At 45.0% G+C, this 27,858-nt stretch overlaps 2 protein-coding genes across 4 annotated transcripts in view; one reads left to right on the plus strand and one right to left on the minus strand.

The window, feature by feature from the left end:
• CCNDBP1 (cyclin D1 binding protein 1) overlaps positions 1-27,858 on the minus strand; it is a 70,291-nt gene that overhangs the window by 1,047 nt on the left and 41,386 nt on the right. The window contains exons 14-15 of one of the 3 annotated variants that reach the window (XR_006218649.1): positions 11,923-11,985; positions 7,453-7,550 (exon numbers count right to left, since the gene is read on the minus strand). The gene's annotated coding sequence lies outside the window, so the exon portion shown is untranslated. Of the gene's footprint in view, positions 1-7,452; positions 7,551-11,922; positions 11,986-24,928; positions 25,681-27,858 lie in introns of those variants that run through there. The other 2 variants (XR_006218650.1, XR_006218651.1) reach the window with 2 other exon arrangements.
• Positions 1,471-26,581, plus strand: TGM5 (transglutaminase 5). The gene is made up of 13 exons (XM_042989220.1): positions 1,471-1,496; positions 2,141-2,388; positions 2,507-2,752; positions 6,056-6,174; positions 8,636-8,764; positions 9,380-9,557; positions 18,362-18,500; positions 19,141-19,244; positions 19,350-19,589; positions 22,859-23,224; positions 23,772-23,932; positions 25,457-25,590; positions 25,783-26,581. Exons 1-13 carry the CDS (start codon positions 1,471-1,473, stop codon positions 25,934-25,936), a joined length of 2,244 nt encoding a protein of 747 aa, XP_042845154.1. The 3' UTR covers positions 25,937-26,581.

Here is a 27,858-nt window from a genome sequence, read left to right on the forward strand (position 1 = left end):
ATGATTTATAAATACTTTCTCTCATTTTGTAGTTGTCTTTTCACTTTATTGATGATATCCTTGAAGCAAAAAATTTTTAATTTTGATGAAATCCAATTTATAGGGTTTTTTATTTTGTTGTTTGTGCTTCTATTGTCTTATCTAAGAAACCATTTCCAAGTCCAAGATAATGAAAATTTACCCCTATGTTTTCTTCTAAATGTTTTATGGTTTTAGCTCTTACATTTAAGTTTTAGATTAATTTAGAGTTTATTATTGTATATGGTGTAAGGCAGGGTTAAAACTTCATTCATTGCAAGTGTATAGAAATATAATTAATTTTTGTATATACATATTGTATTCTACAACCTTGATGAATTTATCTGCTAGTTCTAATTTTGTGTGCGGATTTGTTAGGATTTGCTATATTCAAGATCATGTCATACATTAATAAAGACAATTTTACTTATTTCCAATGTGTACTGGCTAGAATCTCTAGTACAATGCTGAAAAGAGAAGATACCCTAGTCTTGTTCCTAATCCTAGGGAGAAAAGTATCTAGTATTTCATTATTGTGGATTTTTCATAGATACTCTTTATCAGTTTCAGCTAGTTTACTTCCTTTCTTAGAGGTAATTTACTTGTTGGGTGTTTTTTATTATGAGAAGATGTTGGATTTTGTCAAATGTTTTGTTTTGTATTTCTTATAATCTAGAATACAGCTGAGACAAAACAGCTAGGCCTGTATCCTCATTGGCTTACATATTGTGGTAGAAGGCAAACAAATGAAAAAGTAACTACAAAAATATCTGAATATTTCTTGCTGACCCTGAAATTACTGGCTCCCAGTAAAAGTTTGTTGATAAAAATGAACAATTGAGCATGATATTAACTCAATGAAGCAATTAAGTTTCACTATAAGTGATGCAGTTAAGTACTCTAGGCCAGTGGGAGATGGAAAGAAGGGTGGGTCACCTCAGGCAGGCTTCATGAAAGAGGTGGGTCTTCTACAGGCCTTGGAGGACAGGTAGAATTTGGTTAGATTTTGTTAGGACAGACAGAATGAGAGGGCACTCTAAGTTGGGGTTACAGCAGGATCAAAATACATGGACAGGTAGGGCTACCATTTGCTTGGGAACAGATTGGTTGGAGGAGAGGGCCTATGCTTGGAGTGTTGAGAAGCAAGAACGCAAGTAAGTGAAGGCCAGGTGTGGAGGGTCATAAGTGTCAGGTTAAGGAGTGTGCCTTTTGTATGGTAGGCTGTAGGGTATCTCAGAACTTTTAAAGCAAAAGGATGGCATGATTAAATTGTCTTGAGGAAAGATAATCTGGTGATGTGTTAGGAGAGGATGGTGTAGGAAGCAGGACACCTAATGGAAGTGGTTATGGTCACTAGGGTAAAGTGAGGAGGTCAGAATTATGCAAATGTGGAAAGGGTCAAGTGGACACCAGAGATGTTTTCATGGAATGAAGGGACGTGTCCACATACGAATGGAAAAAGACCAAGAAAGAGATGGGTGAGCCAAGTGTGACTTAAAGTTTGTGAGCCCAGGTGCCTGGAGACCACTGTAGGACCATGGCCAAACATGGAGAAGTCAGAAATGGAGCCCTTCTTGGGGAGACACACTTGGAGAGTAGTGAGATCAATCTGTGTTTTATCAGAGGCTCCAGAAGGCTGGGAGTGGGACTTTCTTTGACTATCCTCAGCATCCCAGCTCCCAGGGCATTAGGCATGTGACATTAGTGGTGGTCAGGGAGCCAGCAAATTGCTGAAAGCATAGTAGTTAACTACCAGACCTGGAGGCTGGCACAGGGGCAAGTGACATTGTTAACTTGAGTCTAAAAACTGGATGCTGGGGTGAATCTGGAGACATGCTAGGCTGAAGGGAGCAATCAAACTTGGCCAGGACTATGAAAGAGGTTGGACAGAGGCAGAAATCCATGTACCTCTGGAGGGCATAAAAGGGGAAGGGGATAGAGGGTTATAAAAGCAAGAAAGGCAAGGAATAAGGAAGTAACAAAGAGGCAGTTGCAGGCATGAAGCCTCATTTAATCCTCATACCAATGCTGTAACACTGGTATTATGGATTCTGTTTTACTAACTTGGAAACTGAGGCTCAGAGAGGCTAAGTTTCTTTCTCAAGTTTGTACAGCTAAATAGTGGTGGGCAAGATTGGACCAGACTCTACAGCCCTGCTCTTTCATATGCCCCTGGCTGCCCTGTTGCAGGGCTGGAGGTGGCCCTTACAGACCTCCAGAGCTCCTGGAACAATGTGCGGCACCACACAGAGGAGATCAGCTCTGACCGACTCCTGGTTCGCCGGGGCCAGGCCTTCAACATCACTCTGTACTTCAGGAAGCGGGGCTTCCAGCCAGGCCTGGACAATATCATCTTTGTGGCTGAGACTGGTGAGGACCCCTGAGGGCTGTGTGTGTGTGTGTGTGTGTGTGTGTGTGTGTGTGTGTAGGAAGATTCTGGAGGGTTGAGAGTTTACTGCAGAGAGCCTGAGTTCTGCTTCCCTCTCAGGACCCCTACCAGACTTGTCCAATGGGACTCGAGCCCTGTTCAGCCTGGCAGGTCATCATGGTCCCAGCCCATGGATTGCCTCTCTGGAGACCAATGGGGCCAGCTCCCTGGAGGTGAGCCTGTGTGCCCCTCCCACGGCAGCCGTGGGTCGGTATCTCTTGAAAGTTCATATTGACTGTTTCCAGAAGTCTGTCACAGCCTACCAGCTTGGGGAGTTCATCCTGCTCTTCAATCCCTGGTGCCCAGGTAAGGTGGGGTGTCTGTGTGTGGGTCCCTTGTCTCTGCCCCTTTGTCAGTGCCACAGAGAGCCAGGCTCAAGGATTTCTAGACCCCTGTTCCCTGACTACCAGAAACCTCCCAGTTGTATGCACTCAGCATCTACTCCCAAGCACCAGAAACAAGGCAGGAAGAACTTGCTATTTACTTATTTAGAATTTTTAAAACATGAGCAAAGTCATCTTTACTTAAAAAGAAACTATTGAGGGGCAACTGAGTGGCTCAGTCAGTTAAGTGTCTGACTTCGGCTCAGGTCATGATCTCATGGTTCATGGGTTCAAGCCCTGTTTTGGGCTCTGTACTGACAGCTCGGAGCCTGGAATCTGCTTCAGATTCTGTGTCTCTCTCTCTGCCCTTTCCCCATTCGTGCTCAGTCTCTGTCTTTCTCAAAAATAAGTAACATCAAAAAAAGAAAGAAAGAAAGCTATTGGGACACCTGGGTGGCTCAGTTGGTTAAGTGTCTGACTCTTGGTTTCGGCTTAGGTCATTATCTTACGGTTTGTGAGTTTGAGCCCCGTGTTATCAGTGCAGAGCCCACTTGGGATTCTCTCTCTCTCCTCTTTCTGCTCCTCCCCTGCTCATTCTCTTTCTCTCTCTCTCTCTCTCTCTCTCTCTCAAGTAAAAAAAAAAATGTTTATTTATTTTTGAGAGAGAGATAGAGTACAAGCAGGGGAAGGGCAGAAAGCTGTCAGTGCAAAGCCCGACATGGGGCTTGAACTCATGAACCATGAGATCATGACCTGAACCAAAGTTGGACGCTTAACCAACTGAGCCACCCAGGCACCCCAATAAAATAAACTTTTGAAAAGAAGACTAATATAATTAACTTTGACCACTATTAACATCTACCTTTACCACACATTTTTAAATTAACTTGTGTCTTTTCATTCTAAGAATAAGAAGTGTATTGCATTGAATATTTGTGGAATGAAGTAAAGGAAAGAAAGAAGAAAGAAAGAAAAAGAATGAAGGAAAGGAAGGAATGAAGGAACAAAGGAAGGAACAAAGGAGAGAAAGAAAAAATGAAAGAAAGAGGAAGGGAGGGAGGAAGGAAAGTATAAAGTGAAAAGTAAAACCTTATCCCAAACTCCAAGTTCCATCTTCCAGAGGAAAATTCTGTTAGCATTTTCTTGTGTAGTCTTACAAAACTGTTCCATGCTTAATCAAATATGTATTTATGCATATATACATATGTGTGTGATTATACAGTTGTACCACAAGTGGGATTATATAGTACATAGCATGATTTAACTTGCTTTTTTTATTCAACAATTCAACTTTGAATATATTTTCCTATCAATATGTTCTTTTTAATGGCTACAATTACTCCATTGTTTGGACTACCAAATGTTTTTAACTAGTCTCCTATATATGGGTATCTTGGCTGTTTCCAGTGTTTGTCCTAGACAAAGATATATGGAATATCCCAGTACCACCTGTCCTACGATCCCTGTAATCTAAATCCACCTGAGGGCAGAGTAGTTATACAGACATACAGACATGGTATGGGCAGAATGAAGGACAAGTCAGGAGGAGAGAATGTGAAGAAGGGCAGGAAGAGTTGAGAGTTGAGAATGTGTCTGGTAGGCTTTGGAGCAGAGGCCAGACTCAACAGTCCTATTCTAGTTGGAGGATATCCTCTCTCCTTCCTCCCTCTCATTCTACCTGCTCCTCCAACCTTATTCTAAGGGGGCTAGGTGAGTCATACCAGAACCTGGCTGGGATCTAGCATCTCTAACCACCTCCTACTGCCCTGTCATTGAGTGGCCCAGAGCTCTTACCCATTAGCCATATGAAAACGCTCCACCACTGGGTCAAGGAGGACAGTTGTCTATCTGTCTCTATCTCTCTCTCTTGTATACACACACACACACACACACACACACACGTCCTGGCCTCCAAGACTGTGGGTTTCAGACTTGTACTTAGGCCTCTCCTGAACTGTGAGGAGGAAAGTAATCACTGTAGGGCCTTTTTTTTTTTTTTTTTTAAAGCTGTGCCCCATCTAGGTCCCAGAAGACTCAATATGGGGCTAGGGGTTGGTAGGCCCTGAAGACAGGTTCAGTGGCTACCCCATCACCATGTCCAAGATATTGGCTAGGGACCCCCACCCTGCAGTGCTGGCCACTGCTAGCCCCTGCTGTGAGGAGAATATGTGTGGTCTCAATCATGAACCTGCAGATCTGGTCACACTGGTGCAAGACCTCATTAAAATGGATCTTCTCTAGGAGTCTGACTCTACCAGAGTCCATGCAGGCTGAGTCTGAGGCTGCCTCTGAGGAATTGAGGAGAGTACTTTTACCTACAAGTTAGGTGGGCCTTCCAGATTGTTCTAGGACACTGCAAAGAGGACACTTACTCCCATGGCATTTATTTGTTCATTCTCAACTTAAAAAAAATTTTTTTTTATATCATGAAAGCAATATGTGCTCATTCCAAAAAATCTAGAGAATACCAACAGGCAAAAAGAAAAAAAAATTACTATCAACATCTTTTAGAATAGTCTTCAAAATCCTTGGTATAAATATGTTTTAAACAAATGTCAATTCATGCTGTAACATTATTATGTAACCCATTTAAAACTTAACATATCACGTGTAGATTTCGATGCCTATATGTACAATTTTGTAATCTTACATTAATCGTGTATGTACAGAATTCTGTGGTGGACATGGCTATTTAACAAGCTCCCAGAACCAGGCACTTAGGTTGTTTCCAGCTTTTCAATGTTACAAACAGTACTCAAATAAACAGCTTAGCATCCAAATCTGTGTATACTTCCTAAATGCTGTCCTTAGGTTAAATTCCTATAAAAGGCATGAGAAGGTTAATGCCAACCCCTAAATTCTGGTTTGCTCTTTTCCAGTCAGGTTTAGTTGAATGTAGCAGAAAAATCATGGAATATGGTGACATATGGACTCTGTTCAAACTTCACTCTGTGTTTACATGTGATTTGGACAAGTTACTTATCACTCTGAGCCTGTTCCCTCCACCCTTAATTAGATCAGGATGTAAATGTGCTTTGAAAACCAAGAAATTCCACTGAAGGTAAATTTTCACTATTCAACCTCATGTTCGTATTGAACCTGCTGCTGGTGCTGAGGGATTGTAGAAGGTGGGTCTCTCCAAGAAACCTCCTCTTCTGCATTTTGGTGACACCCAGTGCCATCCCCAGAGCTCAGTTTCCATAGGACTTTGCCTTCTGGGGATGGGAATGAGGTAGGAAGGGAACGATAACTTTTTTGCTTTGTGTCCTGCCACTTTGATTCCTAGGGGATTCTGTCTACTTGGACAGTGAGCCCCAGAGGCAGGAGTATGTCGTGAATGATTACGGCTTCATTTACCAAGGGAACAAGAATTGGATCCGCCCGTGTCCCTGGAACTATGGACAGGTGAGTCTCAGCCCTATTCATAGCCCATCCAGGCCCTGGGCTTGTGGGAAGTGGGGAGCAGGAGCAAGGTGGGAGGGTTCTTCTCATGCAGGGCTCACCCAGAATGGACAAATGGTAACATCAAAGTGTGAGATGACACTCCAGGGAGCTAAATGAGTCGGAGGATATTCTTTGCTGATCATGTCTGATTTGAACATCAGGATCTAAGGGGGAAGGACAGCTAAAGGCACCCACCAGGGAGTTCTATTGACCATGATGATGAGGACAAAGGGACAATAATGAGGATGGCCATGGCAGTGCCTGGTTGTTGTTTGTTAAACTGTTTCCAGTTGGGCCCCATTTGCCTCTCTCACTTCATCTTCATTATCTAGACCACAGACCCTAGAATCAGTTCCGTCACACTGAGGAAACTTGTCCCTGAACATCTCAGCCAAAAGCAATGTTAATGAGCAGTGATGTACTTCCTTCCCAGTTACTATTGCATCTCTCTCTGTCTCAAAAATAAATAAACATTAAAAAAATTAAAAATGGGTACTTAGAACACAAAGGGCATGCTAAGCACCATCACCAGAGTGGTGTATGTTCCTCCATGTTTTGTTTCTTCTGCATATTCTAAAACGTGATTGTATTTGTAAAAATGGCATCATATTAATCGGAATGTGTTGCAACTCCTGCCTTATTGCAAGGCCTGCCTCCCACATAAAGCTCAGCCTACAACAGGTGCTCCAGGAAGTCCAGGGCCAGGCCAGGGAAGAGGGTTCTTAAGACTGGGATCTGGCACCACAACACTGTTGGAGGAAGAAGACTAGTCTTGGCTGCTGGATGGCTGTTGGCTGGGAAATCTTAGGAGCCTTTGTGGAGCCTTGTGTCTGTTTGATATGAGTCCCTCTCCTGGACTTGCCCAAATAGAACTCCAACACATGTGGCCTCAGGCACAGCCTAGGCCTCCTGAGGTGGCTATTTTCAAGACGAGACGTGGCAGCCTCAACTGGTGCCAACTGACCTCCCCAACCCCTCACTCAGCACGGGCAAATGACGATCCAGAGAGGCCCTGTAGACAGGAACCTACCATCATCTGTGAGCAATAGAAGTGAGAAATTGCTTTTTTTTGAGCCCTGGCTCCTTCCCTTTCTTCCTGTCTCTTATTCAGTGAACTTACATTGAATGCCTGCTGAATATCAGGCAGAGTACAAGATGTTAGGGATATGAAAATGAATTGAATGCTGTCCCTGAGCTCATAGTATAGTGGGGACCCGGTCACATAAGCAGGTTACTTACCATGCAGTGGGATATGCAAAGACTGAGATGGGCACAGGATGTTCTGAGAGCCCAGAGGAGGAGCACTTGGTTGGGAATGGAGTCATCGGGGAAGCTTCCTAGAAAAGGAGATGCTTGAACTGAGTTAGCCAAGTGAAGAAAGGTGGGGAAGCATGAGCAAAAACACAAAGGTGAGAAACAGTTTGGTCTGCTGCAAGGGTTACAAGGAATCTGGTAATGCTGGAGCAAAATGATGAAGCAGGAGGAATTGAGACATGAGGCTGGAGAGGTACAAGGGGCCATATCAGGGAGGGTCTTATGTGGCTGTTAGGGGAGGTTAGAGTTTTGATTCTGAAGGTCTAGAGGCCTCTGAACATTTTAAAGCAGAAGAGTGAACTGATTAAACTCTCCCCTGGGGAAGATAGGTCAGAGAAAGTTCCTAAATCCTGTTTATTGTCCAGTGGGAATATTACATGGGGATAAATGCATTCATTTACTCTCATTCAACCAAGATGCATGGAGTCCTTACTATGTGCTGGGCACTGTGCCAGGTCTGGGGCATACAGTTACAAGGACAGTTGGAGACAGACAGAGTATATGCTCAGGCAAGCGAGACAGAGCTTGGCTCCATCATTATAACTGACGTTAAACCAGGCTCAGGCTCAGGGAAGGCCTCAGATAAAATGTCATTCACACCAAGCCCGAAGGACAAGTCAGCCTGCTTTGGGTGGGAAGCTTCCATAACTCACACACTATTAGTCATTCCAGAGCATGACTGAGTCACAGGTACCATGGCTAGTTCGTGCCAGTACCTCAACAGTAGCTGCCAATGGTGAGTTGGGGTAGCAAGTGGAGGTAGAAGATGAGGCAACGTGGTTTTAGCAAGAACATCCCATAGGCTCCAGGAGTGAGAGGAGAAGAGGGAGAAACTGACATTTTAGCCAGTCAGACTCATTGGAAAGAACCCCAGCGATTTGATTTGTAGGACATACAAACTGGGTGAGTTGTGACACCAGAGCTCAGAGATCCTGCACCTGCTTAGGAGGCAGTTTATGTCCGTGCTACTGGACACAGTTACCTTACAAATGGGATCGTATTCCGCAAACCACTCCATTGGAGAGTTGGGTGGGATGGGTCATGAATTTCTTGTCATATCTACATGTGCCAATCATGGGAGCCTTGCTTCTCTGCATCTCCCTTATAGTTTGAAGAGAATATCATAGACATCTGCCTGGAGCTACTAGACAAGAGTCTGAACTTCCAGATTGATCCAGCTACAGACTGTGCCCTGCGGGGAAGCCCCGTCTACATCAGCAGAGTGGTGTGTGCCATGGTGAGATTGGGTCTGGCTCTGCCCACCCGGGGTATGTCTAGGGAGGGAGGAAGCTGTGTGTGTTGGGGGATGCCCCCTGACAGTTGTCTCCTGCAATGGGGGTGGGGTGAAGAGTCGAGAGCAGGGACCCTCTGGCAAAGCCAGTTTGGATGAGGCTAATGAAAAAATATGGGTAACAGGTTTTCTCAGCTGAATTCCGAAATAGCTGGGTGTGGGTCATTACCTTCATTAATTCCAAATTAATGTTTCAGGAAAGGCTGAGTATAACTTCGGTTTAGGAACTGATCTTGTTTTTTTGTTTTTTTTTTTGTTTTTGTTTTTGTTTTTTCGAAATTTCCTTTGCTCTGAGGTATTTTTAAGAGCTCTTGGAGCCAACCTCTAGCTTTGCAGGGGGTAGTAGAAATAGAATGATCAACTAATTAACAGTAGAGACAAGTCAGAATGGCCAGTTTCCTACCCTCACCACTTCCCTAGCAGGTCTGGAAATTCCCAGGTAAAACCAGTTCGAAGAGTCCTTTGTGTCTCAGGCCCACAGACCTTGCAAAGCAGCCCACACATCGCATCTTGCTGAGCAAAAGAATGCTTCTAATGGTTCTATATATGGTTTCTCTTCAGATCAACAGCAACGATGACAATGGGGTGCTTAATGGAAACTGGAGTGAGAGTTATTTAGATGGCATCAACCCTGCAGAGTGGACCGGCAGTGTGGCCATCCTGAAACAGTGGCATGCCACAGGCTGCCAGCCAGTGCGCTACGGGCAGTGCTGGGTCTTTGCTGCCATCATGTGCACAGGTAGGGAGTGGAAAGGGCCACATGGAGAGAACAAGTAATGTACTGGCTCATGTCTTAGACCTCTGAACCATTCTTGTCCCAGTCTTGCACAGTTCCCACTAGAGGAATGTTTGGAAGGAAGCCCCTCTGTAAAAATGTCTTCTCAGTGACCCCGGCTTCATGTATCTGGAGTTATTTCAGAGGATGGTTCTGAGGCAGAAATTAAACACTTTCCTGTCCTTTCTCTTCCTCTGAGTTTGGACAACCTAGGAGCCTGGCTGGAAATTGTTTGGTCCAAGATAGGAATGAGATGAAAGGCCAAGTATTTAGAAAACTTACAAACTGATTAGTGCCCTTTCTGAGCACAGAGCGTGGTCTTGACATGGGAGGGAAATGTATATCGGAGTGGTGGTATGGGCCATGGGGCCAGGGAAAGATGGCAGTCTACATAAAATGACCTTGAATTTGGAGTTGTCTCATGCTCAGTAGGCCTGGAGGCCTGACTCAGGTCAGAGAGGTAGGGGATGGAAGAAAACAGGAGATCAGCTTTTTTCTGATAGGAAGTGGATGCTACACTAGAAGGAAAGCTAAAAAAATATGTATGGGAAAAAGAAGGCAAATGGAAGTTGATTTGCAGATAGCAGGAGGAGCAAGCAGAAGAAAGGGGTGGCTGTGAATCTTGAGGCAAGTGACACCTAGAAATGAGTCACATATAGAGACAGCAGGAGGAGGCCTTCTGCTTTACCCAGGGTCCAGCTTGCTATTGGCTCTCACCCTCACCCTGACCCCCATACCTAGGCTGCTCTCAGCCTCCAGGCATGCATATCTGTATACCTGACTTGGGTCACAGTCAGGAAGTTCTTATTCTTCTTAGTTAGGGAAAGAGGCCAGTAGCAGCTTTCACTCACAGGAGTCTCTAGTCCATTCCAGGGAGACCAGATCTGGCACAGCTTCATGATTATTGCAGACTCAGGCCTTTCATGTAGAAATTCCCTGTATGACAAAGCCTGGTGCAGTCTATGTGCTTGTATGTGCTGAGCCCATCTCTGGGCTCTTGGAGGAAGCCTAGAGACAGCCTGGCTGTTGAGCTGCCGAGGAGAGAGCACCAGAGCTCTGTCCAAGGGCACAAGGAGGTTTCTGTCAATACCCACAGAGGATGACTTCAAATAGGTTGGTGAGGAGCTCTTCCTCCTTTTCAAGTGCAGGGCCCCATCTTGAGTTGGAGGCTCTGATTGCCCAGGGACAAGAAACTAGGAATTCAACAGCTTTGATACCCAGAGTCACAGAGATATGGGTGACCTGGGATGTCTGAGTCATCCAGGGAGCAGGCACAGGACTGGTAGGCAGAGAACAGATCAGTCTTGTGCATGTTGGAGAGGGAACCTTCCTTTGTGTGGAAAAGCCTAAAGACTAATGGGCCAAGTGTGCATGTAGAGAGGGAGAGGACCAGGGTTTTGGGTGTGGTTGTCTGGAACTGGGCAATGAGAGGGGTGGAGCCAGTGAATGAAGATTGTGTAATGAGAGCAGACCAATTAAAATGTTTATGAGAATCATGGCCCCTTTGTGACCTGGGAAGCAAAGGGCTGAGCAAAGTGGGTCAAATGTGGCTTGATCCAACTATAGCTCAGGCAACAGCAGCTTTCCCCCAAAGGGCCACCATGATGTATATTAATAAGTATATCTGTTTGAAAACTCATTTATTTATCCAGCCACTTATTGAGTCCTTATTCTAAGCTAGGCACTGTGCTGTAAGTATTCTTAGATACAAAAATAGGTAAGACCCAACCTCTATCCTCCACTAAAAGTTAAGGATTTATCAAATTCCTTAGCCCAACAGAGCTACCAAAGCACATTTATTAGTAATATTGTTTTTATTTCACAATCACTATAGCTGATGTGCATTGCAGACTTCTTTTGTGCCAGGCACTGTGCATTGGGGACTTCTTTTGTGCCAAGCACTGTGTTAAAATCTTGACAACCTAGAATAATAGTGAGGCATATGGACTCTGGAAGTAGACTGCTTTCAAATACCAACACTACCATCAAATGGCTGAGTAGCCTTGGGCAAGTCAGACTAGTGCCTCAGACTTACGATGGGAGAAAGTAACAGTACCTACTGAATAGGGTTATTGAAGGACTGAGGTATGTGGAATGTGCTAAGAATTAATAGTGCCTGGCTACAGTGAATGTTCAGTAAACATCAGCTAGGATCACCTCATTTGATACCCTCAAATGACTATATGGGGTAGGTTCTATCATCATCATCATCATCTCCACTTTGCAGGTGGGGAAATGGAGCAGTAGAGCCAGTCTCACATCCAGGTCTGGTATGCTGTAACCACTAGGACATACTAATACATACATATTGCTAGCAACTGCTACTTACCCAGCATCCTCTGCACTTCAGGCATATGCCGGGCACTTTTACTCTTTCTATCCTCACAACTGCCTGCAAAGTAGATATCATTACCATTATTTTACAGATGAGAAAACTGAGGCTTACAGTGAACAAGTGACTCTTGTCTGACTCAGAAATGCATTCCCCCCCCCACCCCCGCAGCTCTGCCTCGCAGAATTGCCTTTTTAAATGCCAACATATTGATGTCAAGTTCCTAATGAAAAATCACCAAAAGGAAAACGTGCATGCATCAAATTTTGAACAGGATTTTTCTTTGACATTCAATTAATTGGCGTTATTTGGGGAATTTCAGACAAATCTCTGGTCTACCTTTTCTGTACTTAGGGCTGGCCACCCACAGCTCTCAGTCATCAGGCTTTTCCTGTTCCTGGCCATCCACTCTCTGCTACAAGGGACCTGGAGAGAGTTCCAGCAGCTCCCCTGCCATTTGTCAAGGTTCTAGGGCTGGTTCTTTTATATTCCAGTTGCTCTTTTATACTGTGGCTTTTTTTTCTGTGCTCCAGGGCAGACTAATCTTTTCACAGTCCCTCAGTACTATCCCTTCCCACTGCAGTTTACAGCGTCAGAGTGGGGATTCCCTTGGTCACCAAGTCCCCCTCTCTCTTGCCACTCTCTGTGTGGTCTATTTTTTGTTGTGCAGAAGCTTTCAGTCAGCCCTCAGTTCTTCTTCAAGAGGAATTGCTCTATAAATAGGTGTAGATTTGGTGTGTCTGTGGAGGAGATGAGTTCAGGGTCTTCCTACATTGCCATCTTGGACCAGAACTCCTGAATTGTACACTTTACAAGGGTTCTGGTATGTGAATTATATCTCAATTAAGTTGGTTTTTTGCCTTTTTTTTTTTTTTTAAGGCAGTCATCCTGGGAATATGCCTGGTCTGTTCCTGCCCACAGCTGCATGGGTAGGGATAGGGTCAGCAGTGACTTGGAAGACATGAACATTGACTGTGAACAGGTCTATGGGACATAATCCCCTGCTCTATAAAGTAGAGAGGTGGCCCAGGAGACATGGGGGGAAGGATGGTGGGAAATGGTGTGGGAGATGAGGAGGTTGTGTTGCTTAGAGCTAGGCCCTCCTCTCTTCACCCAAAACTACCCCATGAGTACATTTTGTATATTGGATCCCCACTTAACGCTTTACCTTGCATGTAGGGTCCTCTACTTAAAATTTTTTGAACACCCCTGGGCTACATGTCACCTAAGATTTCTTCTCACTCAGTTGTATAGTGACCTCTATAAAGTACCTCATTATCTTCATTTGAATACAACTCTTGTCCTCACTGTTTTCACTGAGCCCTTAGCTCTCAAAGAAGGAATCTCAGCCCCAGTCCTGGTGCATTTTGTTGCCTCAACCTTTCACTCAAACACAAATCTACTATTGTTCTCCATTGATTAATGAGACATCAAGGCTTGTGTGGAATGTTCCCTTACCAGGTTGTGGGTTAATATTTGGCCAGTACCTAGAAAAATGCCTGGCACATGGTTAATTTTACATAAATATTAGTTATTATAATTAGCTTGATACTGTTTTAATCTCAGCTTCTTGGGCTCCAGAGGTCTGACTGGATCTTGCTCACAAGGTGTTTCTAGTCATCCCCCAAAATTCAGTTCCCCATCATCTGTCTCACTTTTTTACTTTATTTCCTTCTTTCATTCCTTGGAGTGTTTAGGGTTAATTAATCATATTTCTCATTTCATGATATTTATCATAATAGGTCTGGTTCAGGCCCCTTTTTAAAAAATTAATTAACTAATCAATTAGTTTTTCCTCACTTTTGTCTTGCAACCCATTCCTATTCACCTTCCTCCATGATAGGGAAACATTTTGATGTATTTAATATGTAACATTGTCTCTGAATGTGTTCTTACCAAAAAAAAAAAAGTATATTGTTATAGTGCAATATTTTGTCCAATATTTATATGTTATATTTTTCATCTTTAGAAGTTCCACTGGATCTTCTTTCTATCTTCCATTTCTCTTCTTATGGTCATGTTTTCCTTTGCCTCCTCTTGAGCATATTTATAATATTTAACATAGCTATTTTAAGGTCCTTGTCAGCTAATTCAATCTCTCTGTTATTTCTAGATCTAGTATATTGATTGACATTTGTCCTGGTTATGAGTCATATTTTTCTGCTTCTTTGTATGCCTGGTAATTTTTTTAGTGGACATTATTTTTTTAAAGCAGTTTTAGGATTCATTGTCATTGCAGACAAACAAGAACAGTTCTAATATGAACTTGTGAAGGCGTATCTGAAAAACCAAGACAATATAACCATCTTGGTTTAAGGAACAATTAGAAGCATGGGAGGAGAAGATACTTTTACCATTTGGAAGCTTGATGCTTCCGGGGAGAAATTAAAAGATGCTAAAAATCATCATATTTAAATGGAAACACTTCAACTCTATTAGCTGAAGTTTGACTGTATTCTTCAGTTTAAGCCATAGAAGTGTGGCAGCAAAGCTGATCAAGCGAATTTCAACAGATTTAACTCTAACTTTCCACTGATTTCTCTTTTAAAATTGGAGCCACATTTCCACATGGGGAGCTGGTGGGAGACAGGGGAGGAAAACGAACTGGTGAGAAGATTTCACAGCTAGTCCTGAAACAGACTCCATGTTTAATACACCATCAGGATGATGTCCATCACCAGTCAAAAGTGAAGCTGCACTCCTTGAGGACAGGAATGTCTTTCATTTTTGTGTATGCATCTAACCCATTGCCTGGTTAATCACAGGGGCTTGACATGAGCACTGGATGAGTGCTGAATGGCTGAGTGAAAAGACATAGTAATTCATGCTGGGAGTGTGGTGTGGTGTCATATACCTTGGGAACTCTGCAGGCCTTTCCAGATTCTGATATCTGGTCCACCTTTATCTAAGCATGACTGTGTGAGGGTTGCGTGCATGTGTGTACACACACACAAACACACACACTTCCCTTTTATGTAGTACTCAGTTCCCCCAAAATTATTAGTGAGTCACCTGAGTCTCATGTCAAACTGTGAGTCATTAGGACTGGTAGTCTGCAGAAACCTTATTCACAGGTTAAAGACAATACATGTCAACACAGATTTAATGAGCATCTACTTTGTACCCAGCACTGTGTTGGAAACAAAGAAATATCAAGAAAAGCATCTGATATAAATCCTAGTCTAGGGGGATTTGTAATCTGGCTGACAAGATAAAACAAATACAGGAGATCACAGAGAGCTCCATCCAGTGATAAAATATGCAGCACAGGTGACTGGATTAAGTGAGAGCATGAGAAGGGAAGTTAGTGTGGCATGAAGTAGTCAGTGAAAACTTGACAGAGGAAGGTGCATTGAGAATGAGTTGGTGCTGTGATGCCTAGTGAAGTTGCAGTGGTGTGGCTTGTAGCTAGAAGCATGGGGATGTTTTGAGATCAGAGAATGAGGGGCTTAAATCCTGCCCTGGCTCTCCTCTTTCTGCCATGTGACCTCAACCTCTCTACACTTCAGGTTTCTCCTCTTTAAAGTAGGGATAACCACAGGGTTTGGGAGATGAATAAATGAGATCATGCCCATGCAATGCTTGGCACCATGGCTGGCACTATGATGATGATGATAATGATGTCATCAACCGGCAAAGAAGATGGAGAAGACTGAAAGACAAGCTCAGTTGGGCATGTGTCTAGAAGCAGCGAGGTCTCCATAGAGGCTCAAGATTCAAGTTCAGGAGTTGTGGGCACAGAAGTAAGAGGTGAATCCACAAGACAAGATGAGCTATTGGTGGGAGGACAGAGCATGGAGGACAGAGGGAGCAAGACCCTGGGAAAAATATAGTGTATGACTTCATGCAAATCTGAGTGCTGTTAGCTCTCTTAGTGTGGTATGGAAGCAAGGCCTCACTCACTCCCCATGTGAGCAACCATTCTAGCCTCACCATGGCTTTACGGTGACAGGCTGTTGTCCTCCATGATGACAAAAGCGTGAGAACAGATCAATGCAAATCCATCACCACTCAAAGCTTATGCTCTACTGACAGTCAAGCTTGATACCTAAAGCATAGGGCGCAGTCATTATGAAAGTGCTGTGCAAAGTCAGAAATCATGAGAACAGGCAGAAGATTTGTGAGACACTCATTCAGCCATCTAGCAATGATGCACCATCAAGTTTCTGCAAAACAGGCCTGGCTCTGTGTTGTTAATGGTCATATAATGATAACGACGAATATCACACAATCCCTCTCAGGAAGGCAGACTCATAAACAAACCATCACAAGTCATGTGCTAAGTCACATAAAGAACTTCAGAGTGCCATGGGCACAATGCCACATGTTCAGGTGGAAAAGGTGCATCCAGCCTTGTTGAGCACAAGCTGATACCACCACTGACGGTTCATGTGGCTATTTGTGAATTCATCACTTGGTGTGAAGAATGGAGGCTTGTTTCCTTTCCCTGCCCATCCCTCCTTGGCACCTTCTCTTATTATCAGAAGTGTTACCCACCCTCCTGACTGTAATCTTAGCACAGATGTGCTCACGCAATGCTCCTGAGTCACCTGAGTGCTCTTGCCTTATTCCTGTCCCATGTTCCTTTAGTGGCAGCTTTTCCAACCTCACCCTCCCCTCTGAGGCGGTCCTGTGTTTCCTCCACCTACAACTCACTTGTCAGCTCTGCTCACTCCCTGCCCTCATTCCTTGGCCTTGCACAGAGCTGTGCCAAGGAGAGCTCCAGGTTCCCTTTTGGGATCCTCTCCCCCTCTTTCCGAGCTATATCCAGAGATGTCTCTACACCCTGACCTGGAGAGGCTTTGTGCAAATAATTGTTAACATAGGAAAATGCATGAAATGTCTAATAAGGGAAAAATACTAGAATGCTGAACTGTGTGCACAATACTGGGAGGTGGGCTCAGAATTGAGTACGAGCCCAGCAGTGAAATCGGGATTTGAGTGATAGGTCTGCCACTTCCTAGCCATTTGACGTTAGTCAAGGTTGCCAACTTTTCTTAGCCTCTGATTTTTTTAAAGTTTATTTATTTGTTTTGAGAGAGAGAGAGAGAGCATGCACACCTGTGAGGTGGGGAGGGGCATAGAGAGAGGGAGAGAGAGAATCTTCAGCAGGCTCAATCTTAAGATTGAGCAGGCAGAGAAACTGCCCCCAAGGAGGGGCTTGATCTCACGGTTTGTGAGATCATGACTTGAGCAGAAACCGAGAGCCAGACCCTTAACCAACTGAGCCACCCAGGTGACCCTCTTAGCCTCTGATTCTTTTTTTTTTTTTTTTTAATTTTTTAAACATTTATTTTTGAGAGACAGCAAGACAGAGCACAAATGGGGGAGGGGCAGAGGGGGGGGGGTTACACAGAATCCGAAGTAGGTTCCAGGCTCTGAACTGTCAGCTCAGGGCCTGACATGGGGCTCAAACTCACAGACTGCGAGATCATGACCTGAGCCAAAGCCGGCCGCCCAACCAACTGAGCCACCCAGGTGCCCCTGATTCTTAATCTTTAAAATGAGGATAATAATGGTAGCTTCTGTGTAGAGTTGTCCTGAGGATAATATAGCAATATGCCTGGCTGATATTATTGAATTTTATTATTATTATCATCATCACCATCATCATCATTATTATTAAATGGGGTGGGCTGCCAATGCTGGACTTGAAGGGACAGGGTCCCCAGGACATCGGCAGTAGGGTGGGCTGGGGGATATTGCTATACTTAAAGAGTGCAGAATGGGGGAAATATGGCAAGGGACAAAGCACAGAAGTTGGCTGGCAGAGGGAAAGATGCCCTCTCAGGAATAAAAACAACGTAGTACCTCCTTTCTAGAATTTCTCTACTGGGTACAAACCCTCACTTTTCTAAGCTTTTGTTACACAGTTTCCTTCCTTTTCTGCCTTCCTTTGTGACACTTTCCTTTATAAGCTTCCAAGACAATACACCCATAGAGAAGGAGGAATCCAAACCACAGACACTTTGTCTAAGTATCTGATGGTCTGAGCTGAAATTCTAGCATTTGGTTTGAAGATGGAGATTCACAGCCAAGAGATGAGCAAGACCAAGTTAGGCCACTGAGTAGTCTTGCCAAAGGAGTCGTGCCTACCCAGTCCTGCTTGCAAAGTCAGGGACTCACAACTTGCTGGAGTTTCTGTCGGCCCTGGCAGTGCTTCTCTGAGCAACCAGAAGCCCAGCCTCTGCACAGTGTCTCTTCCATGAGCCCCGGAGAGGAGTTCAGGAAGGTGGGGAGAGAGGTTGGCAATATCATCAACCCAGTGCTCCAGACAGCTCCCCTGACTAGTCCTGCAGGTGCCAAAGAATGGTTTCCCTGGGCCCAGGGCCCTACATCCAGGAATCCATAGAATTCCTGAATCCACAGCCCACAGGAGTTTTGTTTTTGTTTGTTTGGTTGGTTTTTTTTTTTTTTTTTTTTGCTCTTTCTGCAGTAATGAGGTGCCTGGGGATCCCCACCCGTGTGATCACCAACTTTGACTCTGGCCACGACACAGATGGAAACCTGATCATAGATGAGTATTATGACAGCACAGGCAGGATCTTGGAGAATAAGAAGAAGGACACTGTCTGGTGAGAGACCACCTCTCTGTCTCTTTCCAAGGCAAACTCCACCAGCAGATAGTGGGGCAGGACTGTGCCCACAAGCCTGCTATTCTCCCAGACCCGCCTCACTTTTACCAGTCCCAGGGCCCTGTATCCCCACCTCGAAGGCTGAGACATAGCTGAACACAAAAACGATTCTGAGTTTAGAATCCTCACATCACAACAGCTTTCTGCCCTGGGTGAGATTTCCCTCTTTGCCATCTCCTTCATTTAATACTCAGCCTATAGCTCTGACTACAGGAGGGCCTGAAGCCCCACCTCCAGACACACCCATGTCTGCCCCTGTGACTCAGCAGCACACACAAGAAAGGCCATGAGGACCTTTGGGAGAGAGAGAGGGATATTTAACTTCAGTTAATTCCAGTTAATATAGAGTTAATACTCTCTATTCACAGAAGAAAGCTCTTTTCTGGGCAAGTCAAGGCTCACAGGAGGAAAAGCTGCCACTACTCACCCATAGAGTTTGAAGGCTTAGGGTGCATTAAATCTGTCTTTCTATTTAGCGGTCCATGTACCCATCGGCCCCTGCCTTGCTCTGGAAAGAACACAAGCACTACAAGCTCTCTCTTGCCTTCTTTGACACTGACTCCTCTGGCTTCTCCTTCAGGAATTTTCATGTGTGGAATGAGTGTTGGATGGCCCGAAAGGACCTCCCTCCCGGATATGGAGGCTGGCAGGTGCTGGATGCCACCCCTCAGGAGACGAGCAATGGTGAGGCTGTCCAGAAGAAAGGTGGAACCCACTCCCCAGAAACCGCCCTTACCCCTGCCTGACCCTGCAGCAATGACCCATCGTGGCTCTTCTGTTCTCCTTCAGGCCTCTACTGCTGTGGCCCTGCCTCTGTCAGAGCCATCAAAGAGGGAGAGGTGGATCTGAACTATGACACAGCCTTTGCCTTTTCCATGGTCAATGCTGACTGCATGTCCTGGCTTGTCTACGGAGGGAAGGAGCAGAAAATTCACCGGGACACGAATACTGTTGGCAATTTTATCAGCACCAAGAGCATTCAAAGTGATGAGCGAGATGACGTCACAGAGAACTACAAATACATAGAAGGTATGACTGAGTCAATCCCTGCCAGAGTCCAAGTCCTGTGGGCTCCTTCCTCCCCACCCCAGGGAACCTCCCAGCCAGCTGGGGTGGCCCTCTGGGGAACCAGAAGGCATCTGAGGGATATAACCCAGGTCCCCTTGTCTCCTCAGCCCTTCAGTTTTAAGGTCTCAGTTGAGATGTTCCCATTGCCTCACTTCCTTGTGCTCACCGCCACCCCACATCCCACAGGCCAGTGAGCAGCCTCCACAAGATGGTCACATGGACCTGTAGGGCCAGTAACAGGCATCCCACCAGTGTGGGATGCGAATCCCTCATGGCTGCCTTCTTGGAAAGTTACCCTCCTTCTGAAGATGGCAGGGGATCTGTAAACCCTATCATATTAGTTAATTTAATTAATTTCATGTAACATATTGATTAATTAACTTTTAGTGAGTGTTTGGAGGACAGTCCAGACCCCCAACCAACACCAAGGCCACATGTTTACTCCCACCCCCACCTGCTGCAGAGGACGGTTCTGAGAGGTGGGAGACCTGGCAGGGGCTTCTTACTCTAGTCAGCAGGGACAAATAGTTAAGGTAGTCAGGTGTGAACTAATTTCCAAAATTTGAGAAAGACCAAGCACTAGGTCCAACCCCCTGGGAGGCCAATCAAAAATACACAGTCCATGAAGGCCAGAAGCTAAGTGAGGAAGAAAAGCTAAGCAAGAGTGAATCAGGAAAGTGGGGGAGTGGCAGTTAGCTGAGCAGGTGCTAGGAGGGCTGGCCAGTAGGTATCTATGGTTTGTCTATGTGGGCCTTTGGGACCCACAGAGAAGTTCCAGAGTCTGAGCATAGGAAGGGGTTACACAATGAGAGGCAAGCAATGAACACAGCTCAGCATGCTGTTCATCACCCCCTTCCCCTCCATCCACTCTGGGGCTATCTTGTTCTGGGTGCCAGAACAGATCCTGAGGCAAGGATTCAAGGACAAGTGGTTTATCTGTGAGGCCATCCAGGAACTCCTGGAAGGAAGGAGAGTGAGCAAGGGAGATAGGGGAAGGGAGGAAGCCAACACAGGGCACCTCGTCAAGCTGGTTAGCAGCACAGGCAGCTGGAGCTCAGCTGCTGCTGGGGAGCTCTGCGAGTGGGGTTGCCAGGGAAAATACAGGACAAATAATGCTTTAGTCTAACCATGTCCCAAATTCTTTGTTGTTAATCTGAAACTCGATTTAAATGGCCCTGTATTTTTATTTGCTAAATCTGGCAACCCTATCAGGGATTCAGAGTAAAGTGTAGAACAGCACCACAGATTTATCCCATCCAAGAGGCAAGGGGCTAGTCAAGGGTTGAAGCCTGCTCCTTGCCGTGTAAAGTCCCTAGCACTTTTGGCCTGTTCCATGCACCGGCTAAAGCAGCTCCGGTGGCAAACAAAGCCTCAGACAAAGAGTGGAAAGTGCTAGAATTTGAAAGTAGGGCACATGGGCATTGAACTAGCAAGCTCCAAGGGGATGTAGGTGGGCAGTGACAGCATTCACTAGAGGTCCATGGGGTTCCAATGTGAGCTTGGGGGTTTGGAGCTATATTCCTTTGGGCCTGAGGGTGCTGATTAGTCAGGCAGTATTTGGTCTTCTCCCACTCAGCCTGTAGAGCCGACCACAGGTGAGCTAAATCTGATTCACATCTCCCTGGGCCCACTCTTGCTAAAGCAGATGCTTTGAGATCCTTTTCTGTCTGGAACGAGGCTTAGAATGAGCCCCAGGGCAAGAGGATAAAAAAGTGGCCTCTACCTGGGGAGATTGTGGGGATGCACTGGGGTGGGGGTGGAGACAGTCACTGGGGATAGTGATTGCTTAGTGAAAGCAGTGGGGGTATTATTAGGGAAGCATGGGTGACTATTCCTGCATATCTTGGCTACAGTGCCTCCCCAGTACTAAAGCCACACCTCTCTGGGAGCTCAGCTTGCCTAAATACTTTTCTTTTCTTTTTCTTTTTTTCCTTTCCTTTCCTTTCCTTTCCTTTCCTTTCCTTTCCTTTCCTTTGCTTTCTTTCCTTTTCTTTCTTTCTTTCTTTTTTTCTTTTTAAACTGTGGCTTCTCAGTTTCTCATTTCCAGGAATTAGTCTACACCTCACCAATCAATTGGTTCTAGAACAGGAAATCACACCGTGCTGCTATCTTTAAGAAGCTTAAAGGGCCTTTGTCATTCCCGTGAAGAAGGCAGGATAGAGTCTAGGGGTCATGAGCACAGATTTTCATGCTGGGCAGATTTGGTTTCCACCTGGATTCTGCCGTTTGCCAGTTGTGGAATTTGGACAAGTGATGTGACCTCTCTGAGCCCCATTTTCCTCATCTGTATATGGATTATGTTGGTGGTGGTGGTGGTAAGGATGTGGAGAAAAAGGAACTCTCATGCACTGTTGTGGGAATGCAAACTGGTACAGCCACTGTGGGAAACAGTATGGAGGTTTCTCAAAAAATTAAAAATAGAACTACCATATGACCCAGCAATCACACTATTGGGTATTTGTCTGAAGAAAATGAAAACACCAACTTGAAAAAATATATGCACCCTCATGTTCACTGTAGCATTATTTACAATAGTCAAGCTATGGAAACAGCCCAAGTGTCCACTGATGGATGAATGGCTAAACAAAATGTAGTATATGTATACAATGGAATATTATTCAATCACAAAAAGAAAAAAAAGATATCTTGCCATTTGCCACAATACGGATGGACCTTGAGGGCATTATGCTAACTGAAATGAGTCAGACAAAGACAAATACTGTATGATTTTCTCTCTTATGTGTGGAGTCTAAAAAAAAAAACAAACACAGAAAAGAAACCAAGTTCATAGGTACAGAATACAGATTGGTGGTTACCAGATGAAGGGGGGTGGGATGGGAGAAATGGGTAAAAGGGGTCAAAATGTAAGTAAGTAAACAAGCAAATAAATAAAACAGTGCTAGTGATTTAAGAAAAAACAGTTCTAGGCCTTTCATGGAACTGAAGAGAAGGTCTAAAGGGCCATCTTATCTCTACTGGGGACACCACTTTCACATGGGCACTGCTAAAAAATAATAATAATAAATAATAACAATACATCCCTCTCATGGTTGAGGTGAGGATGAATGGTGTGAAATGCTCAGCAAAGCTGACACTTAGAAAGCTCTTGATGCAAGGTAGGCAGTGTTCATTGTTGGAAACGAGGGTTTTGACACACCTGCGGTGTTCAGCCAAGGCTTGCACTCCTGGGTCACACTGGTCCACAGCCGGTGCCATCTCTGTCCTTCCAGGTTCCCCCCAGGAGAGGCTGGTGTTTATGAGAGCTCTTCAGAAGCTGAAGGCTAGAAGGTCTGAAGGCCCCCACAAAGCAGACTCACAACATTCCACACCTGTGCCACTGAACAGGGACAGCCCTCGGAGCCTGCATATGCCTTCCCTTCGGCCCAGTGATATAGTCCAGGTCTCCTTGAAATTCCAGCTGCTCGACCCGCCCAACATGGGCCAGGACATAAGGTTTGTCCTGCTGGCCCTCAACATGTCACTCCAGTTCAAGGACCTCAAAGTGAACCTGAGTGCCCAGTCCCTGCTGCATGATGGCAGCCCCCTGCCCCCTTTCTGGCAGGACACAGCCTTCATCACACTTTCTCCTGAAGAAGGTATGGGCTCTGGGTATGGGCACAGGGATGGTCTGTGTATACAGAGTGGGTTATGGAAATGCCAGTGGGGACAAGCCAGCCAACAAGGATTCTGGGGACACACCCCTGTGACACCAGTCTTCCTAATGTCCCCTTCGGCACAGATTCCTTCTCCCCTCCTTCCCTCCTTTCCTCTCTCTCCCCCCCTCCCTCTTTTCCTCCCTCCCTTCTCCTCTTCTTTTTCTTCTCTCCTTTCTCTTCCACCCAATCCCTTCCCTTTACTACCTCAAGGAAAGGAGCCTGGTTTAATAGGGGAAGCCTGAGCTTTGGAGGCCTCCAGACTTTTGTTAGAACCTCAGCTTATCCATTTACCAGTAGAATGACCTTGGGGAAACCATTTTGCCTTTCTCAACCTCAGCCTTTCACCTGAAAACCTAGTGCCTGTTTCACTGGGGCTTAATACATGTTTGTATTAAGCCACTTTCCCAAAGAAAGGTCCCCCAGATCCATCCAAGGCCTAGCTGATTTTTCCAGCTACACTCATCTTATCTTTTTGTTTTCTCCCTAGCAAAGACCCATTCCTGCAGAATTCCCTATTCCCAGTATAGCCAGTACCTGTCAACAGACAAGCTGATCCGCATCAGTGCCCTGGGCGAAGAGAAGAACAGTCCGGAAAAGATTCTGGTGGACAAGATCATCACCTTAGCTTATCCAGGCATCATGATTAATGTAAGTGGCCTGGGGGCCCCTGGAGATCTGGCTGGGGTGGGAGCCCTCTGAGAGTCTGTTCAGGAGAGCAGGCTCTGACTCTTGCCTCTGACTCTTCTGGTGTCCCCAAATACCTCCCTATCAGACCATGAGGCTCAGAACATGTTTTCATCTGAAAACATTGGACAGGATGTCCAATGCCTCAGAACATGAGGCATCAGAACATGTTTTCATCTGAAAACATTGGACAGTATGTCCATCCTTTTGCACCATTAAAAGCCTTATGGATGGACCTTGAGCAGGTTTCATGGAAAGGACAAGGAGAGATGCCTCCCTTGTGCCACCTTCTACTGATGGCTTTCCCCAGGGTCAACATAAGGAACTATGAGCTCAGATGGGAGAAACCTGAGTGGGGAGGAAAGCACTGACTGAGATCAGCTTAGGTGTGATTTGCCATTTCCTGGCTGTGCATTCTTAGACAAGGCCCTGGGTCTCTGCTTCTTGAACTGTCAAATGAGAGGATTAGACTAGCTGGCCTCTGAGGACACTGCCTGCTGTGACATTCTGTGGTCCTCTGAGTGGGAAGACTTCATGGATCTCTTCCAGTGCTATCTCCCCAAGGCCAAGCAGCCTCCTAGACCCTGCCAAATGAGCCTGTGGGGCCCCATGGTGGGGTGTGTCTGGCAAGCCCAGCCACGGGAGTCTGTTTTAGGGAGGGTTTCCAGGTTTGCTTCCATCTGTCTACAGCCTTGAATGTCCCATTGCTTTTCACTCACACACTGGTGTGAAAAGAAATGAGCCAGTTATGTTAAGAAGAAGAAAAGGGATGGAGTGGAAGTACAATAAAAAAGTGCCAAAGAAGATTCTATCCACTCAAATTATGCATGAGAATCCTTGAGATTGATTAGTTTACACTTGGATGAAATCCTTGGAGCAGAGGAAACATCACTAGAGACTCCAATTTATCAGACTTTTCCATATGCTGGGTTGAGGGATGTAAAATATTTTGTACAAACATCTATGCATGTATAAATGAAACGAAGTTTTACATAACAATATCTTGTGTGATATACACTAATATTTTCTTCTATTTCATTCTTTAAAAACATTAACAACAATCCATCGAGTTGGTTTTAACCCATAGTTGGAAAAACCTGGGTCACAGAAGTCCAGCTCTTCAGGAAATACAACTAAGGAGCAATTGCTTACACAATTGCACAGCTAACATTCTTGAATTCATAACAGAAAAAGTGACCTATAAAATGCCATCAGCACAGAAACTCCCCAGTATGATGATATTTCAGTCATAATAAATTGGGGATTATGGAAAAGAAAGGAAACAGTAAGAAAGATTTTAAAGTCCTAGTCTTACATATAGTAGAACTCTACAAGGAAAAATTTCCAGCAACTATAATAGAAAGCATTAACAGACACTGAAGATACAAGTCATCTTCCTGTTGAAGTGGGCCCAATCAAGGGTTTAGTGAATTGGGGAATGAGATTAATTTTCTGTTCCCTTCCTCTTCCCTGGATTTCTCTGTTTAGGTTTTAGGAGCTGCCATTGTGAATCAGCCACTCTCCATACAGGTGCTGTTTTCAAACCCCCTCTCAGAGCATGTTGCAGATTGTGTGCTGACTGTGGAAGGAAGTGGTCTCTTCAAGAAACAGCAGAGAGTTCTGTGAGTTCTGGGGGTATTCAGCCTTCACTTCCATCTTGTCTTGGAGTTATCACTATCCTTCTTTCTGGTGACAGGTGCCAAGGCCAGTCTCTGAAAACACGATGAAAGAAAAGCCCTGGTTGCTGAGTGGAAAGAGCTTTGGAGTTATCATATTGGGTATGATTTTCTAACATTCTGTTTTCTATGCTACAGCATTGGAGTCCTCAAACCTCAACACAGGGCCAGCATCACCCTGGAGACTGTCCCCTTCAAGAGTGGCCAAAGGCAGATCCAAGCTAATCTGAGGAGCAACAAGTTTAAGGACATCAAGGGTTACAAGAATGTCTATGTAGACTTGAGGTTATAAATTTTGGAACAATGAGTGAATGCACAGATTTTAAGCTGCAGGAGAAGGAGCAAGTTCAAATGCAAGCTGTGCCACTCCACAACAGGAGCTTTGTAGGGGTTCCGAAGTAAGCAACAGAGGAGATGTCAGCAATGGATAGTCCCCTGGACCATTTGCACAGCTCCCAAGGAGTCTTATCAGAGACCAGAGAGTCTATGGTGTCCAATCCAGAGTTGTGAGATAACACCCAAATGTCTGAGGGCAGTGGTTGGACTTGACCATGACTTACTGCCCCCTCAGAAGACTGACTGAGCAGCTCACTGTCATTTTGTCACTGCAGTGGCTAATGTCCTAGTCCCAATAAATTTCAGTCCTTTGCACCCATGTAGTCATCACTTTCCCTCCAGCAACCCCTACCTATTCTCCGGATGCTGGGAGTGTCCTATTGTTTTAACACCTGAGCCCATTCAAGGGTGAATTTCTGAGTGCCTAGTATGTGCCAGCTGCTGTTCTGAGTATAGGAGAGAAGACAGTAAACAAAGCAAAGGTTCTGCCCCCATGGAGCTTACATTCTATTGGTTGTGGTGGGGCTACAGAAAACAAACATGTCAACAGGTAAGTAAGGTACTTACAGATAGTGTGTCCGTCATGATCTAGTTAGGAAAACCAACCCCTGTAAATGTTTCTACATACTACCTCTTTGTATCTTGGGGGAAAATGAGATCTCTCATTTGGCCTTCCTTTGAATCCCTTTCCATGTCACATCCAAGATGTCCCTCAATCCTAAAAGTTCCAGCCTCTTGGCTCAAAATCTGCCAGTGCATTGTGGTGCTGGATGGACCTGGAATGACTGTGGTTCCAGAGAAAACACCAGCTGATGATGCAGTGAAGTAGATTTTTGGTAGGAAATGAAGTACTCTCAGACCCTTATAATGGCTATAGCTCGTATGTATCCTCCTTGTGAACACAAAGCCACTCCAATAATTATCTCCTCTCAGATGCACCTGCTTTCTCATGGCACCGTGCCAAATTTGGGATGGAGAAAGGCATGATGCACCTGCCCTCCAGGCACTGCTACATGACTAAGACAGCTGTTTTGGGCATATATTAAATGCACACACATTAAATAAATACTTCTATTATATATAAACAAAATGGTAAGTGTAACTGACCAGAGGGAGAGAAGAGGGTGTGGTGAGAATTGCATAGTAGGTTGATGGCCCTATTAAAGAGTAGGCAGAGAACCAGGAGAACCCTAACAGCAGGGACCTGGAAGTAACATATAATTATTTCATTCTGTAGTTGTTGCCTAACAATCATGAAAAATGGTTTCAGGAAAACATTGTGGATGGGAACATCTTACAGAGACAGTGACCTCTGAAGTACTTTTCAACTACCACACCCTCAGACTCTTTCAGGAATCTTGATTTTAACAGTACATTCATTAACTCTTCCACTCGACAAATATTCAGAGTTTCTATAGGGGCCAGGTCCTGAGCTAGGCACTGAGGACACAAGAAGGACCAGGGTCTGCCCTCAAGGAGCTCAAGTCTAAGCATGTGGAAAATGAAAAATGGACAGGAGGTTCTAACACAGAGTGGTGATAACCACCATTGGAGTGAGTGCAAGGTGTTATGGGTGCATAAGGAGAGGCAACTTGTCCAATCTTGGGATTGTGAATTAATGAAGGCTTCCTGGAGGGGAGTGGCATTTAAGCTAAAATCTAACAGACAAGGAGTCAAAGGGGTTGGAATGGAGTAAAGCAGTCAGGAACTGCAAGTCATTCTGATAGCTAGAGATAAGGGTGAGAGGTGGCAAGTAGCAGGAAAAAATGAGTCTAGAGCCAAGGGATGAAGAGCTTCAGGCAGGCAGTCTAAGGAGTTTGGACAGTGATCACCTGCAGGCATCTGTTTCCTTTAAGTCTTGGATCATGGTCTTTGCCT

This window comes from Panthera tigris, chromosome B3 (assembly GCF_018350195.1).
Source record: "Panthera tigris isolate Pti1 chromosome B3, P.tigris_Pti1_mat1.1, whole genome shotgun sequence".
NCBI lineage: Eukaryota > Metazoa > Chordata > Mammalia > Carnivora > Felidae > Panthera > Panthera tigris.

What these genes read in the sequence shown, in the direction of transcription:
- TGM5 (XM_042989220.1), top strand. Translation starts at nt 1,471, where the DNA reads ATGGAAAAAGACCAAGAAAGAGATGG. An exon ending in CTTCAATCCCTGGTGCCCAG is followed by an intron (nt 2,753 to 6,055) that starts GTAAGGTGGGGT and finishes TTTGATTCCTAG; the next exon opens with GGGATTCTGTCTACTTGGAC. An exon ending in ATCCAGGCATCATGATTAAT is followed by an intron (nt 23,933 to 25,456) that starts GTAAGTGGCCTG and finishes TTCTCTGTTTAG; the next exon opens with GTTTTAGGAGCTGCCATTGT.